This window comes from Trichechus manatus, unplaced genomic scaffold (assembly GCF_000243295.1).
Source record: "Trichechus manatus latirostris isolate Lorelei unplaced genomic scaffold, TriManLat1.0 scaffold00029, whole genome shotgun sequence".
Taxonomy (NCBI): domain Eukaryota; kingdom Metazoa; phylum Chordata; class Mammalia; order Sirenia; family Trichechidae; genus Trichechus; species Trichechus manatus.
Window position 1 is genome coordinate 17662501 of NW_004443965.1, and position 23205 is coordinate 17685705.

The following is a 23205-nucleotide window of genomic DNA, read 5'->3' on the forward strand; positions in this document are numbered from 1 at the left end:
CAATAGAGAGTAGTGTTGGACTAAAATAATTTAGCAAATTGGAATTAAAAAACAAACTCATTGCTGTTGAGTTGATGCTGACTCATAGCAATCCTATAGGACAGAGTGGAACTACCCTATTAGGTTTCCAAGGAGCAGCTGGTGGATTCGAACTGTCAACCTTTGGTTAGCAGCTGAGCTCTTTACCACTGCGCCATCAGGAATACTGATTAGAAATTAGGAGAATGAAATATAGTAGGGGGCAAACATAAAGCAGTATGGTTAGAATGGAAAAATAGCAAACTCTCCTGAAGATCAGTAACTGACCATATTTAATAAGTTGGAAAATCTCTTAGTAGTAAAGGAATCATAAGATTAGCATAGTCAACAATGTAGTGTTGTGGTTAAAGCAAGCACAATACTAGGTCACATAAATAGAAATCAAGAGTGTAGGAAACTTGAGATGATTTTCCCATTGTACTTGCTGCTGGTCAGACCCAAGAGCATTGTTTCTAGTTCTGGGCTCTACCACTAAGGAAGGACGTGGAGAACTTGGAGAAAGTTCAGAGGAGGACCACAAAGATGATGAAAGGGTTGAAAATGAAACCTACAAGAAAAATTTTAAAGTAGCAAGGATTATTATTCCAGAGAAGAGAAGACTTAGAGGTATTTAATTTATGCATAAAGGATGGAGACCAGATGTTCTCAATCTTCAGTGAAGGTCAAATAAAAAGAAATCAACTTAACCTGGAGCATGAAGAATTTAGATTAGATATGAGGAAAATTTTACACTTAGAATGTAAGAATAAGTGACTAAAGAGACATTTTGAAATATTTTGTAACACTTTAGACCTTTATACATAACATGGAACTGCCCAAAGGGTATTTGAGGGATTTTTCTTTCTAGAGTTCATTAACTAAACTTGCATTTTTTTGCACTCTTTTTTTTTTTTCTGGTTAGTAAAAAATTAACAGTTGATCAGGAAATTTTGACTTATGATCAGTCCGTATGGAAATGTGTCTGATTGACTTGATAAGGTTATATAATTCGAGTTACAAGTCAATTCTGTTTATAAGAATGAAGCATAAAGCTTCATTAAATCAGAAGGATAATTAATATGACCTCTCAAAGTCTTTTTTAATCCACACATGCTTTTAATTAGATCACACTTTAGAAGACAAATGATACATGCTGTTGGTTTATGAATTGGTTTGATAGTAAATATCAATAAAAAAGAAAAAGGATTATGTTAAATTTTAAATATAGTCTTAGTCTATATTTTAACTTTTATACACATATTTACAAAAGCAGAACAATGATACAGTGCTCTAGTGGTGTTTTTCCTAAGAATAACCCTTTTATATGCCTTTTTTAAAAATGAACTGGGGCTATAAATCAATGCTGTTGTAATAGTTTGCCTGACCATAAATAAAAATTATTTATCTTTGCAAGTCAGCTACTAAAGCACTGACTAGAAGAACTAGACTATTGGTTGTTTGTGGCTAGATTTAAAAGACACATACTAACAATAGAAAAACTCTTCTCCCTATTGAGCAATGCTTAACGTGTATATTATGCTTTTCCTTCTTCATTTAAATAGCTTCTTTTGGTTTTGAGGTTTTTTGAGGAAGAAGACAAAATAAGCTGTGTACTTTATGTTAAATCAAAGAGCTGTTGTGGTCTACCATGTCTGTAAAACTAAAAAGATGCTATAGTAAAAAATTCAAAAGAAAAAATTTTAGATGTAGTAAAATTCCCATATATTATAAATAATATAAAAACAGACTGATCAGTTTTATATTGTTTATAAAGCATTCCCATTATATGTGGATGTCAAATATAAAGTTCTTCTTAATGCTAGAGGAAGTTGTAATTTTTTTTCATAGAAGAATAATTTGTTTTCTAAGGAAAGAGCAAATTGTCAATTATTTTTACTTTTTAGAAAACCACCTTTTTTCATTCAATATATTTTATCCACTTTAGTTCTAGGTGCTGTAATTGTTGTAAATATTTTAATATTAAAAATACATGGTGTGTTTATTCATGCAACTAAAGGGGGCCATTAGGATTATTGTATTTACTCCCTTAAAGAGGCATTGTATTTACTCCCTTAAAATGTCTTTCAAGGGATGCTTATTAACTTCCTGAGCACATGAGGTGCTTTGGCCAGGAAGCATACACCAGTGCTCTCTTCATATCGCACATTCAGGACTGTTCCAGACACTGCAATCAGGTGGCTTAACAATTATAAGAGAAGAAAGAGATGGGATGAATAATGAAGAAAATGTTATACAAGAGAAGAAGAAAATCTCTGTCGTCAAATGTAAAATGAACAGGATGAAAAGTTTGAAATTCTAAAAATAGGCAGAGGGAAACTCCAGGGATTTTAATGAGTTCAGCAACACAGTGGTATGGCTAGTTGTAACGTTTGTTTCTTGAAAATGTATTTTGGCCCGTTGATTGATGAACAAGAGTTCCTCACCTCCTCCTCCAGTAATATTGACTAACCATTATTTACATAAAATAAAAGAGAATTTTTATAACTTAGATTTTCCTATAGTTCGTGAGATTTTGTTTATTTATTTTTATTGTACTTTAGATAAAGGTTTACAGAACAAATAGTTTCTCATTAAACAGTTAGTATGCATATTGTTTTATAACAATGGTTAACCCCACGACATGTCAACACTGTCCCTTCTCAACCTTGGGTTCCCTATTACCAGCTTTCCTGTCCCCTCCTGCCTTCTAATCCTTGTCCCTGGACTGTTGTGGCCCGTTAGTCTCATTTTGTTTTATGGGGCTGTCTAATCTTTGGCTGAAGGGTGAACCTCGGGAGTGACTTCATTACTGAGCTAAAAGGGTGCCCGGGAGCCATACTCTCGGGTTTTCTCCAGCCTCTGTCAGGCCAGTAAGGCTGGTCTTTTTTTGTAAGTTAGAGTTTTGTTCTACATTTTTCTCCAGCTCTGGCCGGGACCCTCTGTTGTGATCCCTGTCAGAGCAGTCAGTGGTGGTAGCCGGGCACCATCTCATTGTACTGGACTCAGTCTGATGGAGGCCGTGGTAGTTGTGGTCCATTAGTCCTTTGGACTAATCTTTCCCTTGTATCTTGTTTTCATCATTCTCCCTTGCTCCCGAAGGGGTGAGACCAGTGGAGAATCTTAGATGGCTAAGACCCTAGGCGCTACTCACCAACGTAGAATGTAGAACATTTTCTATATAAACTGTGTTTATATAATTGAGCTAGATATTTCCGGAGACCATGGTCCCCACAGCCCTCTGCCCAGCAGTTCGGTCCCTCAGGGGGTTTGGATGTGTCTTTGGAGCTTCCATGACTTTCCTTGTACAAGTTGTGCTGTCTTCCCTAGTATTGTGTACTGTCTTACCCTTCACCAAAGTTACTACATATCTGTTCGAAATTTTATTTTTTAGCTGAAAAGCCTTTTTCATGTCTAACAAAATATGAGCAAATAAAACATTTCTGTCTTTTAAAAAAAATTTTATTCTGAATACTTCTGGTTTCAGAGATTAGCTCACAAGATTAGTTCTACTGTTATAGAAATGCTTAAAGTAAATGTTTGTAACAATATTGACTTAACATTATAAATGCAATATATTTACAAATATGCAAACCTGCTTTATGGACTCCATCTTTTGTATTCAGTTGTAATACAGTATAGCATTAGAATAAGTCTGACCAACATTAGGAAAGCTTTCTATTGAGCAATTTGTTTAGCTGTTTGCAAATTCACTTAAATTCGCGATATTAATTTTATTCCCATTGCTGTGTTGCACTAGCTTATTATCATTATTATTATTTAACAAGAACCCATATTAGAGTTGAAGTAACTCCAAATAGTGCTTTTAGCTCAGAGGTATAAAATATAGTCTGTGGCTATAACAGATATTCAGCAGGTTCAAAGGAAGCTGGGAATAAAAAGCCACCCATTACCTTTTTGTAGAAGCAGTAACAATCTGCATACAAGCTATTCTAGCTTCAGAACAATATGGTAGATGGTTTTATGGAACTTGCAATTACAAAAATCCACTTTAACCTTTCTTTCTTACTGGCAGGTGTCGCATTGGCTTGCAGCCAGAGGCTGTGAGTATAATGCAGCCGATGGTGTCCCCCAGGGTGCTGAAAATGCCAACACTCCAGCTGGCTGCTCATAATTGCACTGATTTTGGTCTGACAACCAGAGCTCCAAGAAAGAAATGTGATGAATATACAAAAATATTTTACAAATTTGATCAGATTACAAATTTCATCTCTCTTTTTTTCTCCTCCATAGATATGATATCTGCACTTATAAAAATAAGCCCTGTGGAACACTGGGTAAGTTTTTTTTATAAACGGAGAAGAGTTTAGATCATATATTTGGACCATGGCTTTTACTCTTCAAAATTAAATTGGTCATTTTCCTTTCTGGTATATCTGAAGTTACCTATATAAATTGTTAAACCTGACCCTTATGGATGTATCATTTACTAGGAAACAAGTGTATATTATGTAAATTTTATTGGCTTTTTTTCTGAAAGCTGGAATGATGATTAAAAAATACTTAGAAGATGATTCAAAATCATCAAGCAATGATTATAAACCAAAAGTTACCACTCATTTTCATACAATCCATCTCTGCTGTGTATTTCCAAAAATATCAAGTATTTTGAGAGCAGATGAAAGCAACTAGCATCTTCAGATCCCAGGTTACAAAAGGAAAGCCCATTGCTGATGAAGCAATTCTGACTCGTAATGGCCTTATAAGACAGGGTAGAACTGCCCCATAGGGTTTCCAAGGCTGTAATCTTTATGGAAGCTGACTGCCACATCTTTCTCCTGTGGAGCGGCTGGTGGATTCAAACCACCAACCTTTTGGTTAGCAGCTGAGTACTTAACCACTGTGCCACCAGGGCTCTTTAGAAAAGGAAAGCGGGGGGAAAAGCTTTGGGACTACCTAAAGGGCAGGCATCAAGAACAGACTTTTTACTGAACATTTTCATCAATGATTCTGTAGAAGAATCCTGATCAAAAGGGGAAAAATGCAGAAAGAATTTCAAATCCTCATGGACTCCAGACTTTCTGGAGCCACGGAGGGTGAATGAACCCTTGAAACTATTGCCCCAACCTAATCTTTAAGCCTTAAACCAAAAATATCCCCTGAAGTCATCTTAGAACTGAACAACAGTTTAGCTTATCTAGTAAAAAACATCTGCCTTGAACATTATGCTCTTTTAAGAACTATATATGAGATCAAGTTGACAACAGCAACTCAAAAGATTAGACAGGAATCTTAAGGGGCAGTGAGTTTATGTTAACAAGGGAGGAACAACTCAGAAAAGGGGGGTGAGAATGGTTGCACAACTCGAAGAATGTAATCAATGTCACTAAATTGTACATGTAGAAACTGTTGAATTGGTGCGTGTTTTGTTATGTTCTCAACAACAACAAACTAAATAAAATTTAGAAAAAAAAGGAGCATACTTCTTTTGGTACAATTTTGTTGAAAGAGTATCCCTCACAAATTTAGATATTTATAGCATCCCCCCAAAAGAGGCAATTTTATAAAATATAACCAGAGGTGGAGAGAAGGGAGAGGATTATCTTTTTTTGTGCTCCCCAAATATAATTTGTTTTATAAAAAGCATTTCTGTAGTATTCTAAAATTCTAAAAATCACGTTTTGTTACAGAGCATAGTTTATTGGTTGAAAGTTAACTGCAAATACAAATAGGGAAAAATGGTAGCTTTCCAGGAGACTAAACTAATTAAGCAACTAATTAGTATAAGCAAGAAGTGCTTCTTATCTATGATAAATTCTTTGTCACAGAGACCTTTTACAGACTCAGAAGTTAATCAACTGAAGATGAATTTTCTAGTTTATGACAAGTCTCGGTTTTCTTATCTATAAAGTAATAATTAAGAAACCTCTCCTTATGCACCTTGTAAGGACTTTGGAAAGATCAAATTAAAGAGGTGGGAGAAAAGGTGTTATCCAACTTTCTAGGGAGTTCAGTAAAATATCTCTTCAGAGATGAAAAAACACTCTTGATGGTTTTACCTGCCTTTCCCAGCTTCTCACACCCCATTTCCCTCAGGATTTATGGTTAAAGAAGAAATCCTGTTTAGTCTGTACTGAGTATTACTGTGGAGAAATTTGCTAGTTAAAAAGATAGCTTCAGAAAGAACTCACCTTGCTGAGAAAGTTCACATCAAAAAGATTTTCTTCCTAGTCCTAGTGTTTTAGGTTAACAGGACCAGGATAACCCAACGGAGGGGGCCATAAACCAGAAACTCAAAACTGGATTTGACAGTTTCAATGCATTACCTTATACAATTTATTTAAACTTTTTGTTCCTCAATTTCCTATCTATAAAGTAGGACTAATACCTGCCTCCACAATACAGGGATATTGTTAAAATTGAGGCAGAAAATATAAAGGTGTTTAGTAAACAAGGTACAGTAGACAGTAGTCCCCCCCTTATCCTAGTGGGATACATTCCAAGACCCCGTGGATGCCTGAAACCACGAATAGTACCGAAACCTGTATATACTATGTTTTGTCCTATATATACATACCTATGATAAAGTTTAATTTATTAATTAAGTACAATAACTAATAATAAAATAGAACAATTATAACAGTATACTATAATAAAAGTTATGTGACTGTTGTCCCCTGGCCGGACAGTGCAAGATTTCATCACACTACTCATTTAACATTTTTGGACTGTGGTTGACCACGTGTAACTGAAACCGTGGAAAGTGAAACCACAAATAAAGGGGGGCTACTGTACCATAAAAAATAAAATGCTATTATTATTTAATGTAGAAATTGTCTGTACTGTTCAACTTATCCTCTTTGTTTATTGTTCAAATTCTGTAAGCATTTTCTAAATGCTTAATCAATTTTAGGTACAGTAGATACTAACCCTCAAAACAAGTACACATATAAGCAACAACTTATATTTTTCTACTGGGAGTATGTATATACTTTCATATATGTAAATATACATATATATATATATATGTATGTATGTATGTACCACCAACCAGTTGCTATCAAATCAATTCTGTCTCATGGCAATCTCACGTGACAAAGTAGAACCATGCTCCATAGGGTTTTCAGTGGCTGATTTTTCAGAAGTAGATTGCCAAGTCTTTTTTCTGAGGCACCTCTGGGTGGACTGAAACCTCCAACTTTCTCTTTAACAACTAAGTGCATTAACTGTTTGCACTACCCAGACACCCAGAAGCACCTTGGAAGAAAGACCTAGCGATCTACTTCTGAAAAATCAGCCACTGGAAAAAACTCTGTGGAGCATGGTTTTGCTTTGATACACATGAAATCACCAAGTATATACTCTGACCCACACATATATTCACATATATTCAGTTCAATTCTGCTTTTTATGGGTCAGTTATTTACGATGAGCTGTGTTCTTCATTGTGACAGCAATACAACTACCGACTGTTTTTATTGTCATTATTGCCAAAGGAACTTTGAAGTACTTCCTACCCTACAACTCTTTGCTTTTTTCAAAATAATCTGTTTCAACTTTGATAGTTTCTCAATTTCTAGAATAAGTACATTCATAGTTGGGTGCATGTAAGTACATTTTAAAGTTCAATATTTAATATTATTTTTCAAATTATAAATCATTGTGAATTGATTTTATACTCTCTTAGTCAAAACTGAATCAACTGCATATATATATATATGGAGCTATGTGGAAAAATGTATTACCAGTACAGAATTTGGCAGATTATTATTTTTTGAGTTTCCATTCTGGTAACTTTCATGTTGGTTTTTATACAGATACTTCCATATTCTCTTGCTTAATACCTCTGGTGACCAATTGTAACATGGCTGAGTAGGTTGAAGGGTGCAAACTGTAGCCGTCAAACTGAGGAAATCTAAATAACCAAATAGTAATCAAACCCCTATTAACACAATCACACATAAGAACTTTGACACTTCAATTTTATAGGGAAACAGAAATTTGTGGAGGATTGTGAAAATATATTTGAATTTAAAAATATTCCTTTTTGTTAGCTAAGATTTACTTTTATATTTTCTACAAGTAAGTTATTTCCCAAATATGTTCTTTCTTAAGTTGTTCTTTTAGTAGAGCTAATAATTTTATATCAAATATGAGAAATGTTAATTTAACAATAATTATTCTTAGTAATTCTGCTTTTACCACAATTCATAAAGCTCAAAACAAAAAGGATGTTCAAACAACATAGCTTCATTCTTCTCATCTAATGGGCCATGTTGAACTCCAATGGCTTAAAGTCAGATAAAGAAAAATATACTGTCATTTTTCAAAAATTCTTTCTCTCTTTTTCTTTCTCTTCCTTTCTCTCTCCCCCTCTCCCTGTGTTGAGTTTGGAATAACACTTAATAAATATTTCTGATTAATAAAAAGAATTGAGTCATCTTGCCTTAGCTGGTGCCTCTTTTTACCTTCTCTTCTTCATGTCCCAAGACTTCGGAGTGAGTGGAAGGGCAGCACAACGGTATCACCAGTATTTATAATAACTCTGAGGCAGAAATCAATCCCCCTCCCTATTTCCTGCCCTCCCACAAAAAAAAAAGTAGGAAGAGCAAACGATGCATTAGCAAATCCAGCACTAACCTTAACTCTGTTCCAATGCGATTAATATGTTGATATTTTATATTAAATGATACTAGGGGAAAAAAAATCAACAATAACAATTTCTAGAACTTTCCTGGCATTAAAAATCTGGATTGAATAGTTTTTACTGTTCCAAATTAGTGCGAACAGGAAATTGTACCTAGCACAGAACATTGCTTATTGCACTCAATAAATACTCATTGAATTCAATTAAAATTACTTCTGATGAGAAGGCACTTATTAATATTTGGCTCAAGATAGTAGACTTCAACATACATATAATTTTTTTTTACTTTTCCTTCAGTATCTTCTAAATGAAATTTAGTCTCTGTGTGTTAAGTATGATTTGGCATCTGTTTCCTTACAAAGGGTGACGTTTTTCTTTTTTGCATGAATTTTTTTTTCTAAGCACCATTTTAAAATTCTGTACTGAATCACAAAGCATGATATTCTATTGGAAATAGATATTAACGCTTCTACATACTAAAATTCCCAAGGGAAGAATACCTTGAGTAAAATAACATTTCATTAGAATCAGCGAATTAACACCATAGTTTTTCTTTATTAGTAAAACTCTAATGTATTGAAGGGGGACTGGAGAGAGGAGAACTACACTGAATGTGTGAATGACTTTCCTCCCATTAAAATATTTAAAGAAATCCTTGCATCACCATCAGGACTAATTTCAGAAGATTTAAAAAAAAATGCAAAAACCTCCGATCTTTAACAGTTCTCCTTTTTCTCTTTTGAATCATTCATTTTTGTTTTTATAAAAATGTCATTTTTAAAAACCATTTGGGATTCCCTTTTTTTGGGGTAACTAAAAAGTTGCTTGTATATTTTTATGAACCCACTAAACTTAAACAGAACTCTTTAGAAAAATAATGTGGATATATTTTGCTTTCTGCAGCCTGAAGAATGTTAAAATAAAAATGCTTTCTTGAATTCCCTCTTCTGGCTCAAGTTACTAGGTGGTCCCAAGTTACCAGAAGTAAAATTTATAAATCTAACCCCTAGTCTAGACATTTTCCAGCACTGACTGCAGTTCAAAAAATATTAACGTCTAGCCGGCAAAGTGAAATTCCCCCCGGTGATTTTGCAAATGACTAGAAAGTTAACCTTTTGCCAATTGCTCCTTCTGTGCATGGAGGTTATTAAAAAGAATCCAGGCATTTATAAGTACGGGCTTTTAAAGACTGAAACACCTTGGCTTGACCCTTTGTGTCTCCTTCTGTTTACTCAGGCTTGGCCTCTGTGGCTGGAATGTGTGAGCCTGAAAGGAGCTGCAGCATTAATGAAGACATTGGCCTGGGTTCAGCTTTTACCATTGCACATGAGATTGGTCACAAGTGAGTGAGTTTAAGAAAATCAAAATAAATTTTAGAACTCCACTTTTTTGAGCAACTAGTAACTACTGTGTGGAATGCCTGTGCTCAACCATATTTTACTGCCTTTTTGTCTGATTCCTATAGAGAATGTTATCCTCTACATGCTATGGTTGCATTTTGGATATTGGGATAAATCATGTTCAGAACTGCAGACTTGTTAAATAATCTTTTTGATGCAGTGATTAGTATCCTCAGTGTTATATGCACCACACTTAAGTTTTGTTACATACATTTGAAATGATTTAGCTTTATTTAGCATGGTCTCCTCAACACTGAATTCCTCATAAAGTCAAATTGTTTAAACTATCTTTCTTTTACTCAAGGGATAATACATACCCAAACCAACCAAACTCATTGCCGTCAAGTCAATTCCAACTCATAGCCACCCTATATATTTTTAAAGAAAAATGGACACCACTACCATAAAATGTACTTTTACGTTTTACGCTTGGTGCTGCTGTGAGCATACCTCTTCAAGGCAAGGCATAAAGCTTGTGCAACCATTGTTATGTAACTGGTATTTTCAGTGCACTTGTATGTCATTGAAACAAAAGAAAAACTGGTATTACAAGTGTAATGGGATGTCATCCTCACTTCTTTTTAGGAAGACCTAGTGTTTTTATATTTGTTTATGAAAACTGTGCCAGTGGGAAAACTATCCTATGTCATTATTTTTTCCTGAATCGCAACAAAATCTTTACTTTCTTTATTTCAAACAGCAGGCAGTAGTAAATGTAAAAGCTTGTTCATGTGGAGGGAGAAATGTCTGAAAATTATTCAAATATTCATATTCCTAAGACTGAAAGATAACTTGCCCTTAATTTCTAATGTGATTCTGATACTCTTATAAAGGTAAAAACTAGACCAAAAAACCTTCCAATTTACTAACAAATTACGTTCTCTGGCAGGAAAGCCTGTTTTCACTAAAACTGAACCTATTAGCATTTAACAAATGATCAGTTATATTGGCTAACAGGAAAATGAGAGAAAACTGAAAAAAGAATACTCAAGCATTTTTAGCTAAAACAGCAGCCTACTTGCAAGAACCCCTGACATTTGTATGATTTAAGTTTTACAATTTACTCAACTTTTTTTTTTTTTGATGGAGAAATGGATGGGGGCGGGGAGAACAAATGGAAATGAATGTTTATTATACCCTTGCCTCAGAGGTAATTCCTTAGATAAATCTGTAGTTTTTGTTTTTGTTTGGTTTTTGTTTTAGGTGGAGAATAGAATTAGGTCAGTGTATTGAATTATTTTAAAACTTGCAATTTAAGCTATGTCAGACTGGTACTGATTTATGTGTAACTGCATATAATCAGCAAGTTTTAAATCTGACTTGATTCAGACGCGGGAGAAGTCAGTATTACACTTTTAATGAAGTCTTAAAAATATTGGTATTCTAGTTTCCATTGCAAAAAACAGCAGGGGAACAAAAGGAAAAAGCTCTCATAACCAGGCAGTTTATCTTCAACTCACTTAAAAATCTGGCTTATTAATGACTGTCATAATCTTATGCAACTAGACTGAATTTAATAGGTTCTGTTAGATTCAGTTAAATTGAGAGGTTAGGACAAGTAACATACAGAGAGTGAATAATGTGTGTAGGAAAGCACTGTTACCTCATGCAGTCACAAGTTATTCAATGTCAATATATGAGTTACAAATCTCATTCTTATATGTACGTAAATAACTGAGGTTAGGCTTTACATCTCTTTGTATCTTTTATTAAGATTCTAACTGGCCTACCTCTCAGGCTTCGTATTCTACACCACAACAGGGTCTATGGGTAATTCTTTTGAATTCTTCCTAAAATGAATGGTTTGTACCTTATGTAGAAGACCTGTGGAAGAGAAGTAGAATACACCTCTCAAGTTTCATGTGCCTTGGAGTGACTTTTATCTCACAGTTAATTCTGTTTCAAAGTGTGAGTGTTAACAATTCCACAAGATCCAAACAGAAATGTTATTGACAGACACAAAAAATTAGCTGACTTTCTTTCCACTTTCCTTTGATTACTATGTTCCTATGTTCTTTATCCTCTTATTCCTCTTTCCCCAGACAAATAATGCAGGATCTGTTTAACATACTATCTTTTACAGAGTGTCAGATCATTATTTGTTCAGTTAAGGAAATATCTATTTCAAGGATGAAAATCCCTTTACCTGTTTCTAAGATTTTAAGGGTTAGCTCTAAGGAACTTAACAAGTCAACTCTGGCATAACTCATGTCATCATAAAATACAGTGATCTGTATTATTTCTGAAACAAAGCAATATCCATGGTAAATATAGACAGATCAAATTATACTGAATTTTTGGTGGCCCTTATTCTTTAGTAGAATGGACATTAATTGATGTGATGACATCTGCAGATCCATTACAAAGAAGAATAATATTTGACCATAAATTATTGAGAAAGAGCCCCTAATGAGTCACTAGACTGTGTGAATATATTCTATCTGTATTTCAATTGTGTGGAACATAGTTTTGAACCCAGTGTATGCTTGTGTAGGAGTATAATATCCATTTCAGACAATTGTGGGATAACTTTTTCTTTGGCTAGGCCTTAGTGACCACTTGGATTTCTCTCTGTCCTTTGTGAAAACAAGAAATTAGTTTCCTTGTCACATGAAAAATTGAGGTTTACTCTCTATTTAAATGACATGTCTAGCCCAAGGTATTTAATGAAATGTTATAGAAAAAATATTCTTTGAAATATTATTATTTTTATTAATTATGTAGTTGTCATAGGGCAGAAGTTGTAAAAACTATGATGTTGAAGAGGGGTGGCAAGAATTCAACCAAACATCTAGTATATCAAGAAAACTATCTAATATATCCAAACTGTACAAAAACAAATAGTTTTAGGAACAGATCTTAAAAATATTCATATTTGTTAGGGATGCATATTAAAGTATGCAGAAATGAAATGATAAGATGTCTAAGATTTAGTTTTAAAAGAAAGGGGAAAAAAAGCAAAAGATGAATCAAGATTAGCCACATCTTAAATTTTATAATCTTTTGTGTGTGCATGTGTGTGTGTGAAAATATACACAGCAGATCATACACCCATTCAACAATTACTACATACAGTTCAATAACATTGGTTACATTCTTCAAATTGTGTTACCATTCTTGCTGTCTCTCCCCATATTTTTTTACCGCCATTGACTTAGACTCATTGCCCCATAAACTACTCATCTGTGCTTTAGAGTTACTATTGTCAATTGGGTATAGATAATTCTTTAAAAGAGCTCAATGCTCAATGCCCTCTTTATTAATTCAGCTAAACTGTTGTTTAGTTTGAAAATGACTTCAGGGGATAGTTTCACTTCCTGAAAAATTTTCTCAGGGCAAGAGTTTCAAGGATTCCTCCATCCTCAGTGGGGCCAGTAAGTCCGGATTCTATGAGAAATTTGAAATTCTGTTCCACGTTTTCCTCTCTTTTGATCAGAACTCATCTATTGATCAAAATGTTCCATAATGGTAGCTGGGCCCCATCCAGTTCTTCTGGTCTCATGGCAAAGGAGTCAGTAGTTCATGGAAGCAGCTAGACCTGCAATCCTGTTCCTTCTTCAGTTCCTAGGTCTCCTTCCTCTGCTGCTCCAGGAGAATAGAGGCCAATTGTATCTTGGATGGCTGCTTGCAAGCATTTAAGACCCCAGGCACTATTCATTGAACTGGGAGATAGATCAGAATCTTTAAAACCAGTGTTAGGTCAGTTGGTTGGACAGTGCTATGAAGCCATGACCCAAAGCCTTTGAACTAAGAGAACTAATCTCATGAGGTATTTGGCTGTACCTAAGTAGTATCAGCAACTGCATCCTCTTTTTTTTTTGTTTTTTTTGGTTGCTGTTGTTGTAAAATCACATATAACACAATATTTGCCACCTTTTTTCCAATGTACAACTTAGTGATATCAGTTATATTAGTCAAGTTGTGTAACCATTACCCTTAATCGATGCCAATTTTCTTAAATTTTATAATCTTGATGGTGAGTGTATGAGAGTTCATTATGCTATTCTCTCTATTATTGTATACGTTTGAAATTTTTCACCAAAATGAATAGGCCTTAAGATCATAATCTTTTGGTCTGAGTTAACTCATTCATTAATTAATAGTGATTGAGTGAACTATCACTAATTTTGAGGGAATTTAAATATTAGAAGTTGTATCAAAAGCCATAGAGGTATATCGGTCTTGCTTTTGGAAGTCAATATCAGTGATTTGTCTTACCAATAGGGATATATTTCTATAGAGATTGGTTAGGAGGGGAATTTTTTAAAAAGAAGAAATGTGGCAAGGCTTCATGGTAAAATTATAAATCGGGTTACCTGTGGTAGGAAGCTGTTACTCTTACCGCTGTTTTCTTGTATTCACACTTCCCTTCTTCTGCCACAAACAACTGTTGTTGTTGTTGTTAACTGCCATCCACTTGGCCCCTGACTCATGACGACCCCATGCATGACAGACGAGAAATGCTCCATAGGGTTGTCTTGTCTTTAATCTTTACAGAAGCAGATCACCAGGCCTTTCTTCTGCAGAGATGTTGGGTGGGTTCAAACCTCCAACCTTTTGGTTAGCAGCCCATCGCAAACGGCTCATGCCACCCAGGCTTCTTATAAACACTGTAAATGGTATTTTAAAAAATTTCAATTCCAACTACAGGTTTCATGTATGTAAAAAGACAGTTGATTTTTGTATATTTACCTTGTATCCTGTGACCTTCTTAAACTCACTTATTAGTTCTAGCAACATTTTTTTGCATGTGTAGATTTCTTAGGATAGTCTTCATCCATAATTATGACGTCTATAAATAAATACAGTTTCACTTCTTCCTTCTAATTTACAAGCCCTTTATCTTAGGTTTTTCATAGATGCCCTCTATCAGGTTGAGGAATTTCTCTTCTATTCCTAGTTGTTGAGTTTTTGATCACGAAAAGGTTTTGGATTTTTCTGCATCTGTTTTATCTATGCCAACTGCTCTTGCATCTATTGAGATGACTGTGGTTTTTGTCTCTTATTCTGTTTATATTATGTATTACATTAATTGATTTTCAGTTGTTAAAATTAATCTTTCATTTCTGGGAAAAGTCCCACTTAGTCTTGGTGTATTACCCTTTTGATAAATTGCTATATTCCATTTGCTAAATTTTTTTTCAGAATTTTTCTGTCTATTCTATATTCATGAGGGTTATTGTAGTTTTCTAAATGTTATTGTCCAGACTTAATATCAGAGTAATTTTGATCTTAAAATGAGTTGAAAATGTCAATTTTTCTGAAAGTTTGTATAAGGTCAATATTATTTCTCCTTTAAATGTCTGATAGAAATCACCAATGAAGCCGTCTGTGCCTGCAGTTTTCTTTGTGGGAAGGTTTTTTTCAAAACAAATCATTTCACTTTCTTATTAGATATAAAAATATGAGGTAACTTATATTTTCTAAATATTTTTGAGTCTTTTTTGATAATTATGTCTTTCAAAGTATTGGTCCATTTTAGCTAAACTGTTAGATTTATTAGCATACAGTTGTTCATAATATTGCTTTATTTTTTAATGCCTGTAAGATAGGTAATGATGTTTCTCCATTCATTCCTGATATTAGTAAATTGTGACTTTTTTTGTTTGTTTGTTTTTGATCAATCAGGCTAGAGGTTTATCATTTTTATTATTATCTTAAAAAATAGCTTTTGGTTTCATTTCTTTTTTCTATTGTTTGTTTATTTTCTATTTCATTGATCTGCTTTTCATTATTTCCTTCCTTCCACTTACTTTGGGTTTAATTTGCTCTTTTTCTATCTTAGGCAGAAGCTTAGTTTATTGATTTGAGGCCTGTCTTCATCCATAAAGCTATAAATTTCTTTCTAAGCATTACTTCAGCAGCATCTCACAAGTTTTGTTATGCTATATTTTCATTTTCATTCGGTTCAAAATATAATTTTGTGACTTCTTTGAGTGTGGTCAGATAATATACTTTATGATTTTAATTCTTCTAATACTGACACTTATTGAGTCTTATGACCCTTCATATGTATTATATCTTGATGAGTGTATCTTGTGCCCTTGAAAAGAGTGTATATTTTACTGTTGTTAGGCGGAGTGGTCTAGCATTTTCAATTAGATTCTTTGGTTGATAGTATTGTTCAAGTCTTCTATATTCCTACAGCTTTTCTTGATCTACTTAATCTATCAATTACCTAGAAGAGTGTTGAAATTGACAAATGCATTTGATGAGTTTTCTATTTCTCCTTTTAGTTCTATCAGTTTTTACTTTCTGTATATTAAAGTTTTCTAATTAGGTATATTCAGATTTAGGATTATTATGTCTTCTTGATGGATCAGTCCCTTTATCATTATGATCATTATGAAATGGCCCTCTATATCTTTAGAATGTTCCTTGTTCTGCAATCTACTTTGTTTCATATTAATATATTAACTTTAGCTCTCCTCTGATTGTTTGCATCCTATGTCTTGTTTTATCCTCTTACTTTGGACTTATCTGTGTTTATATTTAAAGCATGTTTCTTTTAGACAGCTTATAGTTGGGTTTTATTGTTTTTATCCAGCATGATAATTTTCATCTTTTAATAGTATTGTTTGGTCTGCTTACACTTAATTTAATTATTGATCTAATTGAGTTTAGGTCTATGATTTTGCTGTTTGTTTTCTAGTTTTCTCCATCTGCTTTTAATTCCATTTTTCTCTTTCAATTAAAATTTTTTTAATATTCCATCTTTTCTTCACTATTGACTTATATGCTATATTTCATTTTATTTATTTTTATTGGTTGATCTATGGTTTAAAATGTAGATCTTTATTTATTACAGTACATGTTCAAATAATATCATTCCACTTCACCTGTAAGCTAAGACATTATACTTCCTTTTCCTCCCTCTCATTCTTTGGTTTTTTTTGTCATAGATTTTACTTCTTCATTTGTTATAAATCCTATGGTTCATTGTTACTGTTTTTGCTTTAGACAGTTATCTTCTATAGAAATTTAAAAAATATGGACAAACTGTCTTTTGTGTTTGCTTATGTATTTATCATTTCCAGTACTCTTTATTTATTCATGTAGATCCAAGTATTCATCTATTTTCACGTTTTTTTTGCCTGAAAAGCTTCTATTAATATTTTCTACAATGCAATTTTTCTGGCAACTTATTCTCTTATAAGTTTGAAAAAGTTTTTAGTTTATCTTCAGTTTTGAAAAATATTTTTATGGGGTATAAAATTCTACACTGGCAGTTTTTTTGAGCAAAAGCACCTGCAATATGAAAAACAAAAACATGATGTAACACAATGAATACATGGAGTTTGATGATGCTGGATGGTCAAGTACAAAACCAGCAGTGATAAGATGAAACTGGTGAAGTAGGCAAGGGATAGATAACAGAGGAAATGATTTTCACATGGGAAACCTTGCTGCTGCAGTTATCCAAGTTAATACTATTAATATTATTTGGGAGAGGGGAGACATTACCATCTTCCAGAAGTTATGTTAAGCACAGTGAGTACACACAATAATAAATATTTTCTGCATTTACACTTGAATTAACTGAGACACAGAGAGATTAAATAAATTGCCCAGATCACATGAATAATAACTGGTTAAGCCAGGATTGAAAGGAAGCCCACTTACTCTAGAACATGATTCCTAACCTTTCTGCTGTACAGATTAGAGGTAATGAGGGCTGAAACTAGGATGGTGGTATTGGTGAAGGATTTAACATAGCAGGGTTTGATTCTTTTTTTTAGTTTCTCATTCAAAAATTTATACACAGATTGTTTTGTGACATTGGTAGCAATGCCCTCATTGTGTCAGCACTCTCTCCCTTTCCCCCGTTCCCTTTCTATCCCACGTTCCCCTTGTCCATTTGTCCAGTTTTCTTGTCCCTTCTTGCCTTCTCATCTTTGCTTTTGGGCAAGTGTTGCCCACTTGGTCTCGTATACTTGATTGAACTAAGAAGCATGTTCCTCATGTGTGTTATTGTTTGTTTTATAGGCCTGTCTAATCTTTGGCTGAAAGGTGGGCTTCGGGGTGGCTTTAGTTCTGAGTTAGCAGGGTGTCTGAGGGCCGTAGTCTCGGGGGGTTCTTCCAGTCTCTGTCAGACCTGTAAGTCTGGTCTTTTTTTGTGAATTTAAATTTTGTTCTACATTTTTCTCCCTCTCTATCTGGGACCCTCTATTGTGATCCCTGTCAGATGAGTTGGTGTTGGTAGCCGGGCACCATCTAGTTCTTCTGGGCCCAGGGTGGTGAATGCTGTGGTTCATGTGCTCCATTAGTCGTTTGGACTAATATTTTCTTTGTGTCTTTGGTTTTCTTTATTTTCCTTTGCTCTGGACATGCTGGGACCAATGGATGTATCTTAGGTAGCCACTCACAAGCTTTTAAGACCCCAGACACTACTCACCCAAGAAGGATGTAGAACATTTTCTTTATGAGCTCTGTTATGCCAATTGACCTAGATGTCACCCAAGACAATGGTCCTTAGCCCTCAGCCCTAGTAACTCGGTCCCTCAAGGTATTTGGATGTGTCTGGGAAGCTTCTATGACTTTGCCTTGGTCAAGTTGTGCTGACTTCCCCTGTATTGTATGTTGTATTTTCCTTCACCAAAGTTAACATTTGTCTACTATTTAGTTAGTGATTTCCCCTCCCCACCCCATCCCTCCCTAGTAACCATAAAGGATTGTTTTTTTCTGAGTGTAAACCTTTTCTTGGGTTTTTATAATAGTGGTCTCATGTAATATTTGTCCTTTTGTGATTGATTTATTTCACTCAGCATAATGTCCTCCAGATTCATCCATGTTGTAAGATGTTTCGCAGATTCATCATTGTTCTTTATCGCTGCGTGGTATTCCATTGTGTGTGTGTACCACAGTTTGTTTATCCATTGATCAGCTGAAGGGCATTTAGGTTGTTTCCATCTTTTTGCTACTGTGAATAATGCTGCAATGAACATGAATGTGCATATGTCCATTCGTGTGACTGCTCTTATTTCTCTAGGGTTTAGTCCTAGTAGTGGGATTACTAGATTGTATAGTATTTCTGTTTCTAGCTTTTTAAGAAGGCACCACATCATTTTCCATAGTGCTTGTACCACTTTACATTCCTACCAGCAGTGCATAAGAGTTCCAATCTCCCCGCAACCTCTCCAACATTTTTCATTTTCTGTTTTTTTGATTAGTTCCAGTAAGGTTGGGGTGAGATGGTATCTCATTGTAGTTTTGATTTGCATTTCTCTAATGGCTAATGATTATGAGCATTTCCTCACATGTCTGTTAGCAACCTGAATGTCTTTGCTGAAGTGTCTGTTCATATCCTTTACCCATTTTTTAATTGGATTGTTTGTCTTTTTATTGTTGAGATGTTGAAGTATTCTATAGTTTTAGAGATTAGACCCTTATCGAATATTCATAGCCAAAATTTTTTTTCCAGTCTGTAGGTTCTCTTTTTACTGTTTTGGTGAAGCTTTTCACTAGTATAAGTGTTTAATTTTTAGGTGCTCCCAGTTATCTAGCTTATCTTCTGGTGTTTGTGCATTGTTAGTTATGGTTTGTATTATGTTTATGCCGTGTATTAGGGCCCTTAGCATTGTCCTTATTTTTTCTTCCAAGATCTTTATCATTATAGGTTTTATGTTTAGGTCTTTGATCTGTTTTGAGTTAGTTTTTGTGTATGGTGTGAGGAATGGTTCCTGTTTCATTTTTTTACAGATTGTAAAAATGGCATGGGGGCAGTGTCTGACCTCCTCCAACCCCACAAGGGGGAAGGAGAACCAAGATCAACAGTGCAAGGCTGACTGTCATGAATTGGAGGCCAGACAAACCTCCTCTCTCCACCATCTTTACTAATTCTGACACCAACCATCCCCCACACAGCACTCTCTACTTCTCTGCTGGGTTCAATAATTCATTGCAATGGCCACACAGAACTCAAAGACCATGCTCACGATTACAGGGTTTATTATCAGGGAAGTAACAGTTACATTTCAGGCTCAGGAATACTCAGGATACAGTTCTTCCATCAGGACAGCCTCTTCCCAACTGTGCTCGCAAACATGCCTCTCCCTGGCCCTAGGCCTCTCTCCAAAGGCACTCAGCTTTCTCTCTGCTTGGGCCAGGAAGCCATCTCCTGCTGCCAGGTCTCTGCTGCCAGGTCTCTTCTGCCACCACTTCTCACCATCTTCAGGGTTACAGCTTGCTTTCTCTCTCTCTTAGTCTCCTGCTTCTGGGAGCTTCTCAGTGCAGGGATCTGGGTCCAAAGTATGCGTTCTCTGCTCCTGGCTGTTCTTCCTTGGTGGTGGTCGGATCCTCCTCTCTGCTCTGGAATTGGCTCTCTTTTAAAGCAAAACTGATCAATCCCGTTGGTGGGGCACAATTAACCTACCACACAGTCCCACCCAGTAACCTGGGTGGAAGTTACAAGACCATGGCTAGAAAGGCCACACAAAAGTTATCAATTGCACTGCACAGATGAACATCCAGTTTTGCCAGAACATTCGTTAAGAAGACTGTCTTTTCCCCATTTAATGGACTTTGGTCCTTTGTCAAAGATCAGGTGACCATAGGTGGATAGATTTACATTTGGGCTCTTGATTCTATTCCATTGGTCTTTGTGCCTGTCATTGTACCAGTAGCCGACTGTTTTGACTACTGTGACTCTATAGTAGGTTCTGAGATCAGGTTGTATGAGGCCTCCTACTTTGTTCTTTTTCTTCAGTAATGCTGTGCTTTTCCAGGGCATCTTCCCTTCCCATAAAAAGTTGGTAATTAGTTTTTTCCATCTTGTTAAAGAATGCTGTTGGTATTGGAATTGGGATTGCATAATATCTGTAGATCACTTTGGATAGAATTGACATTTTCACAATGTCGAGTCTTCCTATCCATGAGCATGGTATGTTTTTCCATTTATGTAGGTTTCTTTTGGTTTCTTCCAATAGTGTTTTGTAGTTTTCTTTGTATATGTCTTTTATATTCCTTGTTAGATTTATTCCTAAATATTTTATCTTTTTAGGGACTATTATAAATGGTATTGTTTTCCTGATTTCCTTTTTGAAGTTCTCTTTGTTGGTGTATAGGATTACAACTGATTTTTGTATGTTGATCTTGTTCCTGAGGGTTTGATTCTTGACTAAATGTGAAAGATGAGAGAGGGATTACTCCTATACTTCTACTTTTAGAACACATTGGTGTCACCCACTGAAATAAAGGTGAATCGAGTTTAATTGAAGAAGTAATGAATTCAATTTTTAACATGTTCATGAGGTGACTATAGTACATCCTAATAGAAAGGTACAGAAAGCAATTGGATGTATAAGTCTAAAATTAATAAGATAGGTGCAGGCTGTATATATAACTTCAAGAGTTATATTAAAAAATATAAGGTCCTACACAACAGGCATAAAGTAAAAAGAGCAGAGGGATCATAAGTGCATGTAAAGTACCTACTAATGATTTAAAGTTTAAACTTTGTAAGTATTATTTAAATTGCTATCTGTCTCAGTTATCTAGTGGTGCTATAACAGAAATACCACAAGTGGATGGCTTAACAAATAGAAATTTATTTTCTCACAGTCTAGGAGTCTAGAAGTCCCAATTCAGGGTGCCAGCTCCAGGGGAAGGCTTTTTCTCTCTCTCTCAGCTCTGGGGGAAGGTCCTTACCATCAATCTTCCTTGAGTCTAGGAGTTTCTAAGCTCATTGAATGCAAGTACCTTGCCTGTTTTGTTCATCACTATATAATCCAGTATCTAACGAATTGTCTGGCACCTAGTGCATGTTGGTTGAATGAATGAATGAATGAATTAAAAATCAAGATTAAGGATGACTCAGAGGTTATAATGTATTAGAAACATAGCACTTCTTTAATAATTAGTTAGCAATATACTAGGCTCTTTTTTTTATTGTGTAACAGAAGGTGATTTAGATGTTTAAGTTATTTAAGTAACAACGTAATTCACATTGCTCATATTTATTTCTTTGTATTTGATAGATCTTTTTAAATTGTGATATAGCTATAACTTTTTAAAGATAGCTTTTTATTGTTGTACTTTAGATGAAGTTTACAGAGCAATTAGTTTCTCACTGAACAATTAATACACATATTGTTTTGTGACATTGGTTGCCAACTCCACGAAGTGTCAACACTTTCCCCTTCTTGACCTTGGGTTCCCCGTTACCACCTTTCCTGTCTCCTCCTACCTTCTCGTCCTTGCCTCTGGGCTGGTATGCCCATTTAGTCTCATTTTGTTTTATGTGCCTGTCTAATCTTTGACTAAAGGGTGAAACTCAGGAGTGACTTCAGTGCTGAGTTAAAAAGGTGCCCTAGGGCCATACTCTCAGAGTTTCTCCAGTCTCTGTCTCGTCTTTTTTTGTGAGTTAGAATTTTGTTCTACATTTTTCTCCAGCTCTGTCCAGGACCCTCTATTGTGATCCCTGTCAGCAGTTGGTGGTGGTAGCTAGGCACCATCTAGTTGTGCTGGACTCAGTCTGGTGGAGGCTGTGATAGTTGGGGTCCATTAGTCCTTTGGACTAATCTTTCCCTTGTGTCTTTGGTTTTGTTCATTCTCCCTTGCTCTAAACAGGGTGAGACCCGTGGAGTATCTTAGATGGCTGCTCATAGGCTTTTAAGACCCCAGACGTTACTCACCAAAGTACGATGCCAATTGAGCTAGATGTCCCTTGAAACCGTAGTCCCCAGCCCTCAGCCCAGTAATTCAGTCCCTCAGGGAGTTTTGATGTGTCTATGAAGCTTCCATGACCTTGCCTTGGTCAAGTTATGCTGACTTCCCCAGTATTGAGTACTGTATTACCCGTCATCAAAGTTACCACTTATCTATTGTCTATTTAGGGTTTTTTCATCCCCACCCCTTCCCTCCCTTGTAACCATCAAAGATGGTTTCTTTCTGTGTGTAAACTTTTTCATGAGTTTTTATAATAATGGTCTCATACAGTATTTGTCCTTTTGCAATTGACTTATTTCACTCAGCATAATGTCCTCCAGATTCATCCATGTTGTGAGATGTTTCACAGATTCATCATTGTTCTTTATTGTCGTGTAATACTCCATTGTGTATATGTACCATAGTTTGTTTATCCATTCATCTGTTGATGGGCGTTGTCTTAGTCATCTAGTGCTGCTATAACAGAAATACCACAAGTGGATGGTTTTAACGAAGAGAAGTTTATTTCCTTACAGT

At 35.1% G+C, this 23205-nt stretch overlaps 1 protein-coding gene across 1 annotated transcript in view; it reads left to right on the forward strand.

Moving 5' to 3' along the window:
• ADAMTS6 (ADAM metallopeptidase with thrombospondin type 1 motif 6) overlaps positions 1 to 23205 on the forward strand; it is a 297249-nt gene that overhangs the window by 96553 nt on the left and 177491 nt on the right. The window contains exons 8-9 of the mRNA XM_004374547.3: positions 4270 to 4313; positions 9860 to 9965. Coding sequence (XP_004374604.1) covers positions 4270 to 4313; positions 9860 to 9965 — 150 coding nt within the window. The remainder of the gene's footprint in view (positions 1 to 4269; positions 4314 to 9859; positions 9966 to 23205) is intronic.